The sequence below is a fragment of the Boleophthalmus pectinirostris genome, unplaced genomic scaffold (assembly GCF_026225935.1).
Source record: "Boleophthalmus pectinirostris isolate CB_2022bp ecotype Guang Dong unplaced genomic scaffold, ASM2622593v1 HiC_scaffold_21, whole genome shotgun sequence".
Classification (NCBI taxonomy): Eukaryota; Metazoa; Chordata; class Actinopteri; order Gobiiformes; family Gobiidae; genus Boleophthalmus; species Boleophthalmus pectinirostris.
Window position 1 is genome coordinate 35,263,248 of NW_026571175.1, and position 15,340 is coordinate 35,278,587.

Genomic DNA, 15,340 nt, shown 5'->3' on the forward strand with positions numbered 1-15,340 from the left:
GCTGGACAAGGCCCAGGTCTGGTCTACAAATCTGCTTTTAATTCTATGTTGGGTTTTCACATTATAATTTAAATGTTTCTCTGCGTGAAAGTATTCCAAGTATTCAGAATACAGTACAGTACACACACACACACACACACACACACACACACACACACACACTCACTCTGTAACAGATCTTTTCAGCTCCGTGTACATTCGGAGTAATTGGCCGTTTCCGAAGGCTGTGGCGTTGTTTAGCGGCCGGCGCACTTAGCACTCCAGAGGCACTTCCTGCCCCCTTTCACCTGCACCGCTCCCCCTGCCGCCCCTGCCCCTCCTGCCGCCCCTGCCGCCCCTGCCCCTCTCTCTCCGCTGAGGGGGCACCGGGGCTACTGTGGGACCTGCTCTCTGCTTCTATCACCTGCCAATTTACAGATTTACCGGCTCAGAGTTGTTTGTCTTCTGAGATCTGTGTCACGATTTACAAACAAAACACCTGATTCCACCTTGTGATGTCACGAATTGTTAGTCTTCATGTTTGTCTTGATGGTCATGCTGTTGATGAAATGTGTTTTAGAGGATAATAGTACAGATGAATTTGGTAATTGTACATTTTAGAAGATTTTGATGACAGTGAATTTGAGTATTTTTAGAAGATAAGGATGAATTTGGAATCTTGTATTTCTGAAATTTAGAATGAAGCTTGTAGTCAAGTCATTTTTATTTTTATAACGTCCCCCCGGGTTGAAAGTCCCAGCTCGAGCGTCTAGGGATGTAAAAATAACCGAAATATTGTGATATCGTATCGTCAAAGTTCTCACAATAATATCGTGGACCATCACAATATATCGAATTACAAGTCTCTTTCTTAAATGAAGAGTTATGGTGCAGCAATAATTTAAAAAAAGACACAGAACTACATAGACCATGATCCTTTGCGCCATTACAAGAAGAAATAACAGTTCTAACACTTTTAAATCTTAGTTCTTTGGGTTAAGTCTTGCCAAGACATTTTAAAAGGAAAAAGAAGCATATTCACAGTCTTGTTAACCTCCACAAAATATCATAATAAATATTGTACAGTGAGATGTATATCGTGAAAATATTGTACATTGAGTCAGAAAATCAGCTTTTATATCATAATAAAATGAAATCTGAATGTACCACATCAAATGTTGGGCCTTGTTTATGTCATTTTACCAGTTCCTGAGGAGTAATTTGATGCGCTGTATTTACTCTGTGTGTTTGAGATCACATCATTTTTGAATATTTAGTTTGTATGTGTGTGTAATTAATACAATCCATCCATTTTCTTCCGCTTACCTTCCGGGGTCAGACTAAGCAGGGACTCCCAGACTTCCTTCACCCCAGACACGTCCTCCAGCTCCTCTGGGGGAATTAATACAATATACAGTATATCATGATTTATTTTTAATTTTTTATATGTATATAGATGAACAAACTTAGTTTCATAAAGGGTACAATTCAGGGAGACTTTCCAACTGATTACCTCCGCCAAGGAGGTTATGTTTTTGCCGGCGTTTGTCTGTTTGTTTGTTTGTTTGTTTGTTTGTCTGTTTGTTTGTTTGTTTGTCTGTTTGTCTGTTTGTTTGTTTGTTTGTTTGTTTGTCTGTTTGCAACATAACTCAAAAAGTTATGGACCAATTGTGATGAAATTTTCAGGATTTGTTGGAAATGTGAAAAGGAAGAACTGATTTCATTTTGGGGCTGATCCGGAAGAAATCCTGGATTCTGGATCACTTTGAAATTTTAGTTAACATTGTGGTAAATGGGGCCAAAAAGTTTGTTTCTCAATATCTGGGTTAATTATTGACCAAACCCCATGAAATTTGACTCAGGGATGGACAATGGGATCCTCTTTCATATTCCAAATTGAAAGAGACGAGACAAATATTTATGGAAAACACAATTAATATGAGGGGGACTGTAGTCCTTGGCGGAGGTCTGGCGCTCTCTGACTGCTTTTCTAGTTTACATCTGTAATCAACTGCTGCTGGAGAAGAGGTTGGGTGTAACTGACGACCAAACTGAGAGAAATCGGGATCAAATCTGATGCAAACTGATGATAAAGGAAATGTGGAAACATAGGGCCTAATTTTGGAAAGAAAAAAAACTTAGAAATGAGGGAACATAGTCACGCTCCCAGTAGTTCATTAATGCGTCGTCGTTGTTTCCTTTAAGTTTTGGTCTTTCTTCTCTTGATAGTTGTGGATAAATTGTTCATGTTAGAATGTTTATCCTTTGTGGAGTTTGTTGGTTGAAGATTTGGTGATGGGGCAGATTTATGAAGCTGCTGGAGAAAACGACACACATTTGCACACACATTTTGCCAAAGAAAACCATCAACCGGAAGTTCTGCAAACCTAAAGTTCTGCAAAACTTCCGGCCTTTGTGAACAATAACTATTTACGGGGTTTGTGTGTTAAACATGTGTGAATGAAACAAAACAAAACACAGCTCCGGCGCATCTGTTCGTGACGAGGAAAGCACATTACGGCCGATCAGAAAACGGCGTAATCCGGGCCCTTTAAGTGAGTTTTTTTAGCGTCTCTGGAACATGTGCGACTCTGTGGGAACCGTGCAGCCTGTTTTTCTCGGGGAGGTGTGAACACGTAAAAGACCAGAGCGCTGCGACGGATGGAGTTTAAAGAGGGTCCCAGTCATTAGCAGAAAAATGTTCCTCCCAAATGATGCTCTTGTAGCGACTAATCCCGCGCATCTGCGAACGTTTACGGCTCGCACTCAAAACGCACATTTACAAACGTCTAAAAATGTCTTTCTAATGCTCCCAGGTCGTTTTTCGCCTCTCGCCGTCACGTTTCTGGTCACGTAAAGATGAAGATTTTCACTTTAAGGCTGAATTAAAATTGCAATTTGAATGAAAAACTGGAGAACCATTTTTGAAGTATAATAATTTGGCAAATGAACAACAAAATCTACTTTTTTCATTAAATTTCCGTAGGTTAAATCTGTACAAATGTGTTCAGAAACGCGATTCTCTTATACGCTTGTCCGTTCAGATTTCAGTCTTTTTGGACACTTTTAAAATATGAACTTCTTAATATTCTTATATTCAAACATAAATAAACGATAATTGAACAGGAAGGAAGAGAAAAGGAAGCCAGGAAAACATGTTCGTACGTCGTGTTATAGAAAACATTTTGCAGACATTTCACTATTTCGCAATTTATTCATTTTAAATTGTTAATTACTATGGCAACAGTTCAAATTTTTTATTATTCTGAAACCCGTGGATGACCTGAGGAGTCACAGAATTGAAATTTCAACCCCGATTTTGACTCTTAAGGAAAAAGTCGTGAGAATAATAAAAGAATTTCATGCGATTTTCAACACAAAATAATATCACAGTTCTGTAATAGTGTAACATTTTTATTCTCTAATAGTCTAATATCTTTATTTTCTAATAGTAATATGTAGGGGCGTGCAAAAATATCAAAATATCGATATATTGTATTGTTTAACGTGATGATACAGAATCGATACCATGAGCTGCTGTTTCGATATATCACCAAGAGTATTTTTTGGTGTATTTTAAATTATTTTGTTACAGAGCTACAGTTTTGTTGTTTGTTTAGAGGAATTAAACTCATTTATGCGACACATTTGACATTTTCACTGTTTTACGGAAGCCGAGAGGGGTCACAACAAATGCCACAACAAATACAAATGCGACAACACAACAAAAAGCCACAACAAACCAAAAAAAGCCACAACGGAAGTGACCGCGGGACTCTATTTTAATGCAAACGGCGCAACAAATACAAACGCCACAACACAAACGCAAATGCCACAACACATTAAAAAGCCACAATACATTAAAAAGCCACAACACATCAAAAAGCCGCAACGGAAGTGACCGCGGGACTCTATTTTCCGACGGACCGATTTTATCATTATTCGTTTTACGTTGTAGTTCTTCTTCTTCACTTGCCGCTTGATCGGTCCGTCGGAAAATAGAGTCCCGCGGTCACTTCCGTTGTGGCTTTTTGATGTGTTGTGGCTTTTTAATGTGTTGCGGCATTTGCGTTTGTGTTGTGGCGTTTGTATTTGTTGCGGCGTTTGCATTAAAATAGAGTCCCGCGGTCACTTCCGTTGTGGCTTTTTTTGGTTTGTTGTGGCTTTTTGTCGTGTTGTCGCATTTGTATTTGCTGCGGCGTTTGCGTTTGTCGCGACCCCTCTCGGCTTCCGTACTGTTTTGAGGATTAAAATGTTTGTGCTTCATTTTAACTTTGCACAAGAAGTGGTTTAACAAAGACTTTTAGGATCACAGCCACGATTTCGCCTTTATTTTTTATTGAATCGTATCGAATCGTAAGCTCACTGTATCAAGATATGTATCGTATCGGCAACTTTTTAATGACACCCAGCCTAAGTAGAATGTAGTTTTATAGTATTTCTGACAAACGTCGATCATGATCATTGTAAAAATATTCAGGGATTTTCCAACTTTATCCTTTTTGGGCCGATGTTTCTTCCCGTTATCAGTTCTAGACTTGTTGTTGTTCACGTTACTGTTGTTTTTTTGTTTTTGTTTTTATCGGGTGAAGTTATTTAGACCAAACAGTAAACAGAAAAGGGTACAGATTTTTTACTCTCTTGTTTTAGTATCAGTTTGTAGTTTCTGTGTGAGTTGTTGTGTTGTCGTGTTGTTGTTGGACACTTGGTGGCGCTGGTGCTTCACAGTTGTTGGAGCGGGTCTGATGTAAGTGCCACTTCCTGTTGGAGTGAGTGGGTGGGAGGGTGGGGCGGGCACAGAACAGAGGGCCTGCAGCTGTGGAAGTGTTCTGACTCACACAAAACACACACACAACACACACACACACACACACACACACACACACACACAGAGACTGCAGGGTCACCTGGGGAGACGCCACATACGTCCCTCTGGTCGACTCTGACTGTCTCGTTTAAGCTCATTTGGAATAAAAAAATAAACATGTTTTATCATTTGACCTCACGCCTGGACTAAAGCTGTGTCGCTTTTAGTTTAGACATGTTTTTTTAATGGCATTTTTTGTTCGCCAGCTTCACTTTTTCATTGCTTAGTCATAAAATAAACTCTTCCCAGTCTGAGCAGCTCGTCAAAACAATGATATTTACTGCTTTTTATCAAGAAATACAATGAATAAACTCAAGTGGAGGAGTTTAACCCTCTCCAGGCAGGCGTTGCAGATTTGCAACAGCAAAATTCCAAGTACCTACTTACTCCACATCCATATTATATGAGCTTTTTTTACTCAGGAGCCTTTTCTCCCATCCATGCTGATAAACGTGGGCGATGCAGACTGTGCAAGAATGACTACACGCAAACGGCCTGCCAGAAGTGCAAAATACTTTTTTTTTTTTTTTTTTACAAAGGATAAAAAAGTCAGAATTGTATATTACTACCCCATATTATAATTTTCCCCAAATATCAGATTTTTCCTGATACTAAAACTTAATTTGAGCCTGAGAGGGTTAAGTATCTTGGGGTCTTGTTCATGAGTGAGGGGAGGATGGAGCATGAGATTGACAGGTGGATCAGTGCAGTGTCGGCAGTGATGCGGTCGCTGTATCGGACCGTTGTGGTGAAGAGGAGCTGAGCCCAAAGACAAAGCTCCAGATTTACCGTCAGTCTCCATTCCTCCCCTCACCTCTGGTCACGAGCTCTGGGTAATGACTGAAAGGACGAGATCACAGATACAAGCGGCACAAATGAGTTTCCTCCGCAGGGTGTCTGGGCGCTCCTTTAGAGACAGGGTGAGGAGCTCAGTCACACGGGAGGAGCTCGGAGTAGAGCCGCTGCTCCTCCACGTCGAGGGGAGCCAGCTGAGGTGGCTTGGGCATCTGTTTTGATGCCTCCTGGACGCCTCCCTCAGGAGGTGTTCCGGGCATGTCCCACCGGGAGGAGGCCCCGGGGAAGACTGAGGACACACTGGAGGGACTATGTCTCTGGGCTGGCCTGGGAACACCTCGGGGTCCCCCTGGAAGGAGCTGGAGGAAGTGTCTGGGGTGAGGGCAGTCTGGGAGTCCCTGCTTAGACTGATGCCCCCACAACCCAGCCCCGGATGAGTGCAAAAAAATGGATGAAAGGATGGACAATTAATATTATGCAGAATTGAGTTCAGCATTTCGGTCGTCCACAATATTTCCTGTTTCTCGTGGCAAAAGAAGAAAGATCCACACTGCAGTTTTTTTTTGAAGCTCCCAATTTTTCTTTCAATGGCACCACAATGTTACGTTTCAGGCCAAGCCCTTCAGAAGAAAATGTTTCAAACCATACATAGGCCCAGGTCCAGTCACCTGACCCACCGCGTGATCAGCCCCGATAAAAGGAAAAAAAGTCTGATTCCAACCAAAGAAACGTCACATTGTGGTGTCACTGAAATCAAAATGTCAGAGTTTCAGAACTGCAGTGTGAATCTCTTTCTTCTTTTGCACAGTTTTTGTTTTTGGACCCAGCAGGAAGTCGCAATTTTTGTTGGATGTGCATGTTTTTATGTTTCACTATTGTTTCTCAAGTGGCCCCATGGAATAAATAATTGCCCAGCCCTGTGCTAAAGGAAACAATGCAGCTTTCTCTTATTTAAACACTAAAAAACAATACGAATACTAAGAAAACCTCTGTGTATTTGAGTAAAATGTGTCCTACCTCGTTACAGATGTAAGTTTAAGCAGCTCTTGAGGTTAAAATGAGTCTGCTGTGAGCTGCCTGTATCTGATTATAAAGTGTTTTTGTTGCCAGATAATCAGCAAGTGTGTGTTAACATGCTAGTTGCTGTTGTTGTGTAGCTTTACCGTGACAGCAAAACTCCGCTCTGGTCCCTGAAAGTTGTAAAAAGCACTTACAACTAAAAATAAAACGCTTCCAATGCATGAGGAAAGTGAGGAATCACTTTGGATCACTGCAAAATAAAAATGAAAGTAGTTCTGTTTTTCACATTTTAAGACCAATATCACCTTTAAATATTGACAAATGTACTTAAAGGTGCGAGATCCAACTTTCTGGACGTGGCTCATTACCGGATTCCATGGAAATTTTGATCTGCTTTACATTTCTGGACAAATGTTTAAAAAAATCACCCTAAAAACCAGAGGCAGATGCAACCAGATACACAATAAACGTCAGGGTAAAAAGACATGAAAAGCACGATTCTGCATCTGCATGATTCAGAGAAGAGTTAAAAGAGAATTTAAAAGTACTTTACTGAGATCGCTGACAGATTTGATGACTGGATTTGGCAGCGTGGGTGAAGTGTATCGCCCGAGGGAATAAGGCAACAAATATTCCCTTTTCCTTTTTTCATCATTCTTCTATATTTATTCGCTCTGAAGAGTCCAGGGCATCGCTCCAAATTCTGAACTCTGCTCCAAAACCACTTCATACTTCATCGTCTGACTGACAGAGGCCTGGCTGTGGACCTGTTTGTTTAAACACCCAAAAATAATCACGGAACATTTGAAACCAGCATCTCGATTCAGTTATAATGTCATTGATTAATTACTTACTTATTACTTACTTATTTATTATACGACGGTCAGTGAGAATTCCAGTGTCTAATTGCCGTGTTGTTTATACTGCATAACCCACAAGTAGTTCCGGGCAACAGCCAAATCACTGTTGTGTATCACTGCTCTGCTCCCGTCGCCATGACGTCACCATAGCAACGGGGTAAACAAACGCTCAACTGACTAGTTTTGTTTGGGAATGCAGGGACTTTTTTTTTTAATTTAATATATAATTTTATTTATACATTTCAGCAGCGAGTTACATAGTATGTGCACTAAAAATCATAGTTGTGCATTTTCCCCCCAACAATAATAATAATATAAATAATAATAATATAATATAATAATAATAACAATATATATATATAAATAAAAAGAGAAAAATAAATAAATATAATAAAAAATATAAATTAAATAAAAAAATATAAATAAGTAAATAATAATTATATAAAATTAAATAAATAAATAAATGAAATGAATAAAACAGCAGAAAATTTCAAAGACAAATAAATAAAACTAACATAATATATAAATGGGACTAGTTTCTTTTAAAACACCAAAATAAATCAAAATAAAATAAAATAATAATAATAATAACAGTAATAACAATAATATTAATAAAATATAAATAATAAAAATTTATGACATAAAAAACTGCAGATAATTCAAAGACAGATAAAGCTGCACATTTTTCTCCAACAAACAAAAATAAATAAATGAATTAATTAAAAAAAAACAAATTAATAATAATAATAATAGTAAAACTGATAAAATCTAATAATTAAAAATTAATTCAATAAAAAAACGCAGATAATTCAAAGAATAAAAAAAGTGACATAATATATATATGGGACTAGCTTCTTTTAAAACATTAAAATCACTGATATTTGAGACATTTACAGACAGGAAACATTCACAGGTGAGAGATTTCAGTTTGTAGTTGTGGCATAAGCACATTAAACAACAAGGAGCTGCAAGTTCTTCAGTTTTAACGCACTTCACAGAGGAACACCACTCCGCGGCGTGCGTTAAAACTACAGAACGCACGTCTCCTCGTCGTTGTTTAAAGTTTCCATCCCTCCCTGTCAGATTCTTGTAGTTCGCTCTGGTCTGGACGTGGGCTTCGCGGCGTCTCGGTGTGGGGTGAGTGGCTGTAGTTTTATGGGGTGACATCATTCGCAGGGTGATGATGGATGGCGCAGTGGAGACGCTCTGAGGGGCCCGAGGCGGCGGTGAATCAGACTCATGTGAACAAAGGCCGTTGAGCAGCGAGCATCATCGATCTCCCGCTTCTGTGAGCGAGACAGGAAAGGCCCGGAGGCGACGGCCTGCTCCACTCTGACGCTGGAGACAGTTGGCTCCACTCATTTACAGTTATAATTTATTTCCAAACACTAGTTTTGGCAGCTTGATCAAATCTTTTTCTGTAAGACAACTTTTGGGTTTAAATACGCATTGACAACCATGGCAAAAAATACAAATAAAGACTCAGAAAAACTAAAAAAAACTACAAAATGACTTCCATCTTTATTTCATAACACAAACAAGACAGATTTTTGTTAAGTGCTGTTTAAAGTAAGTCAGTCTTTATTTATATAGCGCTTTTCACAGACATTTTTTGTCACAAAGACGCTTTACAGATCATTATTCAGCATTATTCATCCACTCTACACCTGCTGATGGTAAACTACTGTTGTAGCCACAGCTGCCCTGGGACAGACTGACAGAAGCGCGGCTGCCATGCCATGGGTCCCTCCGACCACTACTATCACACACACACCACTTTCATACTAGGCAATGTGGGTGAAGTGCTTTGCCTAAGGACACAACAACAGTTATTGCCACTGGAGCCTCACACAAGGTGCACTGTGTAGCTTTTCAGGTGTAGTGTCATAGTAGTGGAGACTAGGGCTGTGGCAGTTAGGGAATTTCTCCTGCGGTGCCGTAAAGCAGCTCAACAGCCCAGTATGTGGTGATACTGCACCCCCCTCCCCCTCCCCACATCCCTGGAGTTAGAATATTTCCAGCGGCTCTGAAAACTCTCAGTTGATGCTCTTGTTGTTGCAGATGCACATGTACCTTGGTTGGTGCACAGATATATCGTGTGTAGTGAGAGAAGTAACATTTGGCTTTGGAACAAGTGCCGCTGCATCTCTCCAGCTCTCACTGCGCCAGGTCGGGTCAGAGTCCCGCACCAGGTCGGGTCATAGTCCTGCACCGGGTCGGGTCAGAGTCCCGCACCAGGTCGGGTCCTGCACCAGGTCGGATCATAGTCCTGCACCGGGTCGGGTCAGAGTCCCGCGCCAGGTCGGGTACCCTTGGACTTAAGAGAGAGAGAACCTCGAGCACGCGGAGCAGGTGTCCGCAAAGTGCGGTCAGGTGACAGTCGCACTTATCTCCGTGCACGCAGAGTTTCACCTACGGTCACCCAACAGTCTATACAGGCACACCTTAGTCCTGGGTTAGTCCTGGGTTATCACGGGCGGTAACAGGTGGAATGTTAACAGGTCCGGGCGGGTGCAGGTCTCTAAAAATGGACCCATGCAGGACTCTGGGTCGGGTCACGTTGGTCACGTTGGTCACGTTGGTCACGTGCAGTGATCGCGGTGGGCCAATATGCACGGCGGTGGGCCTCTTAGTACCGCGGTGATTCATTTTTGCGGTTATCGCGACAGCTCTACTCAAGACAAGTCTTTTTTATTTTGTCTCGTCTTGGACTCGACTGCGTTTGGACTCGGTCTTGTCTCGGTCTGGAAGGTGCTTGGACTCAGTCTTGTCTTGGTCTTTTCTCGGTCTCGAAGGCGAGGAAGTGAAATCTGTCCACGCAGCAAGATCATTTTACTTGATGAGTTAACTTAAAATAAACTTCCTCTAGACTAGAATGAAGCATTCTGTGGTGAGTTCATGGGCTGGAAATAAATTTATAGATGCTCAGTTCAAGAGAAACATACATAAATAAACCTGTATCACTGAATCTAAAAACAATTTAAGTGTTTCAGGGAAAAACTCTGGTAAATGGATTATAGCTTCTTCTTTTAAACATTTATTGACTAAATTTAAGATTTTCTGACGAGTCGAGTCATGGAAGAAACATGTACACTGCAAAAAACAAAATCTAGTGAAGTTAAAATGACTTGAATTAAGAACTTTTTATCATGATTTGAGTAAATTTCACTTTTCACAAATTTCACAAGTAAAATTATCTGAACTTAAAATATGAAAATACATCTTGCTGCACTTAAAACAAGAAAAACAGCATCTCTTTGCACTTAAAATAAGAAACAAAATCCAATGTCAAATTGAATCTACACAAATAAAGTAAAATGTTCTTAATTTAAGCCATTTTAATTCAGCTAGATAATGTTTTTTTCCAGTGTGTGACAATTTTTAAGCTTATACAACCAACTCAGAACGAATAAGTAGATAATAAACCTGAAAACAAGATGAAGAACCTGATATAAGTTTTAAAATCTAAAGAAATCTGCAGTTTACGAATAAACTTGCCTTTCCTTGTGCCGCTGCGTGACCCGTGGAGCACCCAGGATCTTCTCCAGATATTTGGACACTGAGTAGAGTTAAAGCGTGTCGAGTTAAAAGTCTAAAGTAAAGTGTGTGTGTGTGTTTTCTGTTTCAGACACAGACCCGCGGGTTCTGGAGAAGCAGGAGCAACAGCAGCCCACCTACCTGGCCCTGAGCTACATCAACAGGTACCACACCAACACCACTTTAACACGGTTTGTTTAAAGGTTGTATAAGGATTTTTTTAAGGGAAGAAAAATACAGCGACAGTCCTTTTTCAAATGTTGTGCCTGCGTGACACCACCTTCCTCCTCCACAGCCTCAGTAGAAACACCTCCTCCCGCCTCTTTACTCTAGAAATCACGCTTGTTTACATCCAGTGCGTGTTCAGAATTACTGTCGAAGTGACCCGTCTAGAAATAATTTAGCGTCAGTTTTTAGACCCTTTCGTCCGCTTCAGTCGCGCCATCGCTGGAAGAGATCTCCAAGAATCACCTCAGTTTGTCTTCGCTCCTTTTCTCCTTCTCTTCTTCGTTCAGCGACCTCAAAAATGAACTTTCTTTTGCGGCGAACCGGTCGTGGATTCTCGTCCGCCATCGCGACAAACTTTGCGCGAATTGCGAGGAAGCGACAGTTGAAAAAGCCTCTAAGAACCGCTGCATAAACCACGTAATCCCCGCGCGCTGACGAGTCAGTTACACTAGAAACGTAGGGAGTTTGATTGACAACCCAACAGCCAATAGAAAATGAGGGAGCCTCGTTTTCTATTGGCTGATGTTTATCTGGCCTCAACACGTCCACAGTTGACAGATTTTCATTCTTTTTTTTTCGTAATTACAAGGCTCCTGCGTCTCTGTAATGTTATTTTAAACTTTCATTGACAATTTGAAACAAACAAAAAAAAATCCTCCAGAAATAATTTGGTGACCAACACGTCAGTTTTTAGACCCTTCGTCTGCTTCAGTCGCGCCATCGCTGGACGAGATCTCCAAGAATCACCTCAGTTTGTCTTCGCTCCTTTTCCCCTTCTCTTCTTCTTTCAGCGACCTCAAAAATGAACTTTCTTTTGTGGCGAACCGGTTGTCAGGTCGTGGATTCTCGTCCGCCGTCGCGACAAACTTTGTGCAAAAAAAAGCCTCTAAAAACCGCTGCATAAACCACGTAATCCCCGCGCGCCGACGAGTCAGTTACACTCGAAATGTAGGGAGTTTGATTGACAACCCAACAGCCAATAGAAAATGAGGGAGCCTTGTTTTCTATTGGCTGATGTTTATCTGGCCTCAACACATCCACAGTTGATAGATTTTCATTCTTTTTTTTTTTGGTCATCATAATTACAAGGCTGCTGCGTCTCTGTAATGGTATTTTAAACTTTCATTGACAATTTGAAACAAAAAAAAAAATCCTCCATACGACCTTTAAGGAGAAATACTATGAAAAATCAAACTTTTTATCCATGTTATTGTAGTTTTCCAGTTCAATCCACTTTATTTCTATAACACATTTTAAAACCATGACAGTTTAAAAGTTTATTGTCAATTCTTCATACGAAACATGACGAATCGAGATTGTGTTTTTCACTCTCAAGTGTCTAAATAAATAATAATAAACGGAAAAGTCCAAGTGTTCTTTGGGGAGACGCAGATTCCGAGCTTCCTAATACAATAAAAGACTATAAATCATGAATAAAATAATAAATATAAGTGTTAAAATGCATAAAGATAAACATAATAAGGAACAGTTTTGACTTTTAAAAAATTACGCTATTTTCTGATCTTTTATGTTGTGATGTTGTGTTTCCTGATCACAAACAGACCTGGAGTTGTGTTTTATTTCATTCACACACGTTTAACTCACAATTCCTGCACATTTAGGCTGATTTCTTTTCTCAAACTTTAATAATTTGGATTATTTCAGACCTGGAGTTGCTTATCTTTACTCTACGAAATGTAAAAGGAGCTGTTAACTTTAAAACTAAACCAATCCAATCCACTTTATTTCCACAACAAATTTCATAAACAGAACATTTTTCAAAGAGCTGCTCAAAACAGATAAAACAAATCCAATAGAAATAGAAAATAAAGCTCTGTTTAACTCCACTAGTCCTCGTTAAGACAATAAAACTAGGGGAGGGACATTAATGCGTTAATTACGATTCAAATAATTATAAAGAAATTAATGCATTAAAAATATTAACGCATTTTATCGCAGTTTGACAGCACACGGTTCTGACAACAACAGTGGGGCATGAAAGCGCTCTGGGTTTGCTGGACGGTAAAATTCTTTTTTTTTAAATGACCCGATGGAAGTATTGATAAAGGCGTCGTTTATTGTGTAGAAGAGAGTTTGCAAGACGTTCACGAAAGAAATAACTTAAAGTAAAATGGCACTTTAACTTTAGTCTCTTCAGGTTTGGACAGAGATCTTAACTTTTAAAATGAAATGCAGTTTATTTTTTTTCAAGATATTTTCCCAGACGTTAAAAAAGCTCGAGTTTAAACGTATGTTTTATTTGAAAGTCATTTACATAAAATAAATGTTGCTTTTGGGGCAAATATTGTTATGCAATTAATTACAAAGCCTGTAATAAATTAGATTTATTTTATTTATTTTTTTAAATCAAGGCCTTTCCCTAAAAAAAAGTAAAATCAGAGCCAGAATACCAAAAAATAATTAAAATAATAATAATAGTAGTAGTAGTAATAGTAATAGTAGTAGTAGTAGTAGTAATAGTAATAGTAGTAGTAGTAGTAGTAAGTAGTAGTAGTAGTAGTAGTAGTAGTAGTAGTAGTAGTAGTAGTAGTAGTAGTAGTAGTAGTAGTAGTAGTAGTAGTAGTAGTAGTAGTAATAGTAGTAGTAGTAGTAGTAGTAGTAGTAGTAGTAGTAGTAGTAGTAGTAGTAGTAGTAGTAGTAGTAGTAGTAGTAGTAGTATAGTAGTAGTAGTAGTAGTAGTAGTAGTAGTAGTAGTAGTAGTAGTAGTAGTAGTAGTAGTAGTAGTAGTAGTAGTAATAGTAGTAGTAGTAGTAGTAGTAGTAGTAGTAGTAGTAGTAGTAGTAGTAGTAATAGTAGTAATAGTAGTAGTAGTAGTAGTAGTAGTAGTAGTATAGTAGTAATAGTAGTAGTAGTAGTAGTAGTAGTAGTAGTAGTAGTAGTAGTAGTAGTAGTAATAAATCAATAAATAAACGACACAGAACTACCAGTGAACTACCACTTCATGACATCACAAGGTGGAACAGAACATTTTGAGCTTTGGAGACTATTAATAAAGTGTTACTTAAACACGTGTGAATGAAACAAAACACAGCTCCAGGTCTGTTTTTGAAGAGGAAATGACATTAAAACAGAGATCAGAAAAAAAGTGTAATATGGACTAAGTAAAACTTGACAGACTCCACAGCTCTAACCACAACAAATCTAATAAATTTAAGCACAAGTACAAGGTTTTTGACAGGGAAATCGCTCTTATCATGTAATAAAACCGTCCCGAGAGGAGCCGCGACCTCCAGGGGGCGGTAGATGAGCCGAGATGTTCCGAGTGAAGAACATGTGGTGGTTTGGAGCTTCCCTCCCCGTGACTCACCCAGAAACCACACGACACAATCGGGCCTTCAGAGCCCTGCAGCGAGCGTGCACGTGTCTGTGAGCGTGCACGTGTCTGTGAGCGTGCACGTGTCTGTGAGCGTGCACGTGTGTGAGGGGGGCTCGTGCACGTGTCTGTGAGAGTGCACGTGCGTGGTTGGACATGGTAAACTGTAGATCTGGTGTGTGTTAATGCTGTGATGGTTCAATAATGCAGCACCACAAACGTCTGTCTTACACTTTACACTTTATTTTGGTTTGTTTTATCTTGTGTAGTTCTGTTTTCATGACGAGTTATCAGTCGAATCAGAAGTTTCCTCAAATATCAGCACAGATTTGAGGTCCTGATCTGCCCTGGTCTGTGCCCACGTGTCTGTTTTCTTACTGCACAAACTTGACTCTCTTGAGCTTTAAGTCGTGTTCTAATGTTGTTCCTTCATCAGAATCAGACCTGGAGTTGTGTTTTGTTTCGTTCACACGTTCGAGTGACTTTTTATTATTAATCTGTCTACATCAAAATACTCTGTTCCACCTTGTGATGTCATGAAGTTGTAGTTTTCAAGTGAGGAACAACTAAAAGTTTAAACTAGAGAACTGATTGTGTTAAACATGTGTGAATGAAACAAAACAGGTTTGTTTTTCATGAGGAAACAACATTTTAACACAGATCATGAAAGAAACAAATCCACTGAGTTCCATGTTTGAAAATTGTGATGTAAAAAAAAAA

At 39.5% G+C, this 15,340-nt stretch overlaps 1 protein-coding gene across 1 annotated transcript in view; it reads left to right on the forward strand.

The window, feature by feature from the left end:
* LOC110160383 (juxtaposed with another zinc finger protein 1) overlaps positions 1 to 15,340 on the forward strand; it is a 50,566-nt gene that overhangs the window by 28,582 nt on the left and 6,644 nt on the right. The window contains exon 2 of the mRNA XM_055157456.1: positions 11,150 to 11,222. Coding sequence (XP_055013431.1) covers positions 11,150 to 11,222 — 73 coding nt within the window. The remainder of the gene's footprint in view (positions 1 to 11,149; positions 11,223 to 15,340) is intronic.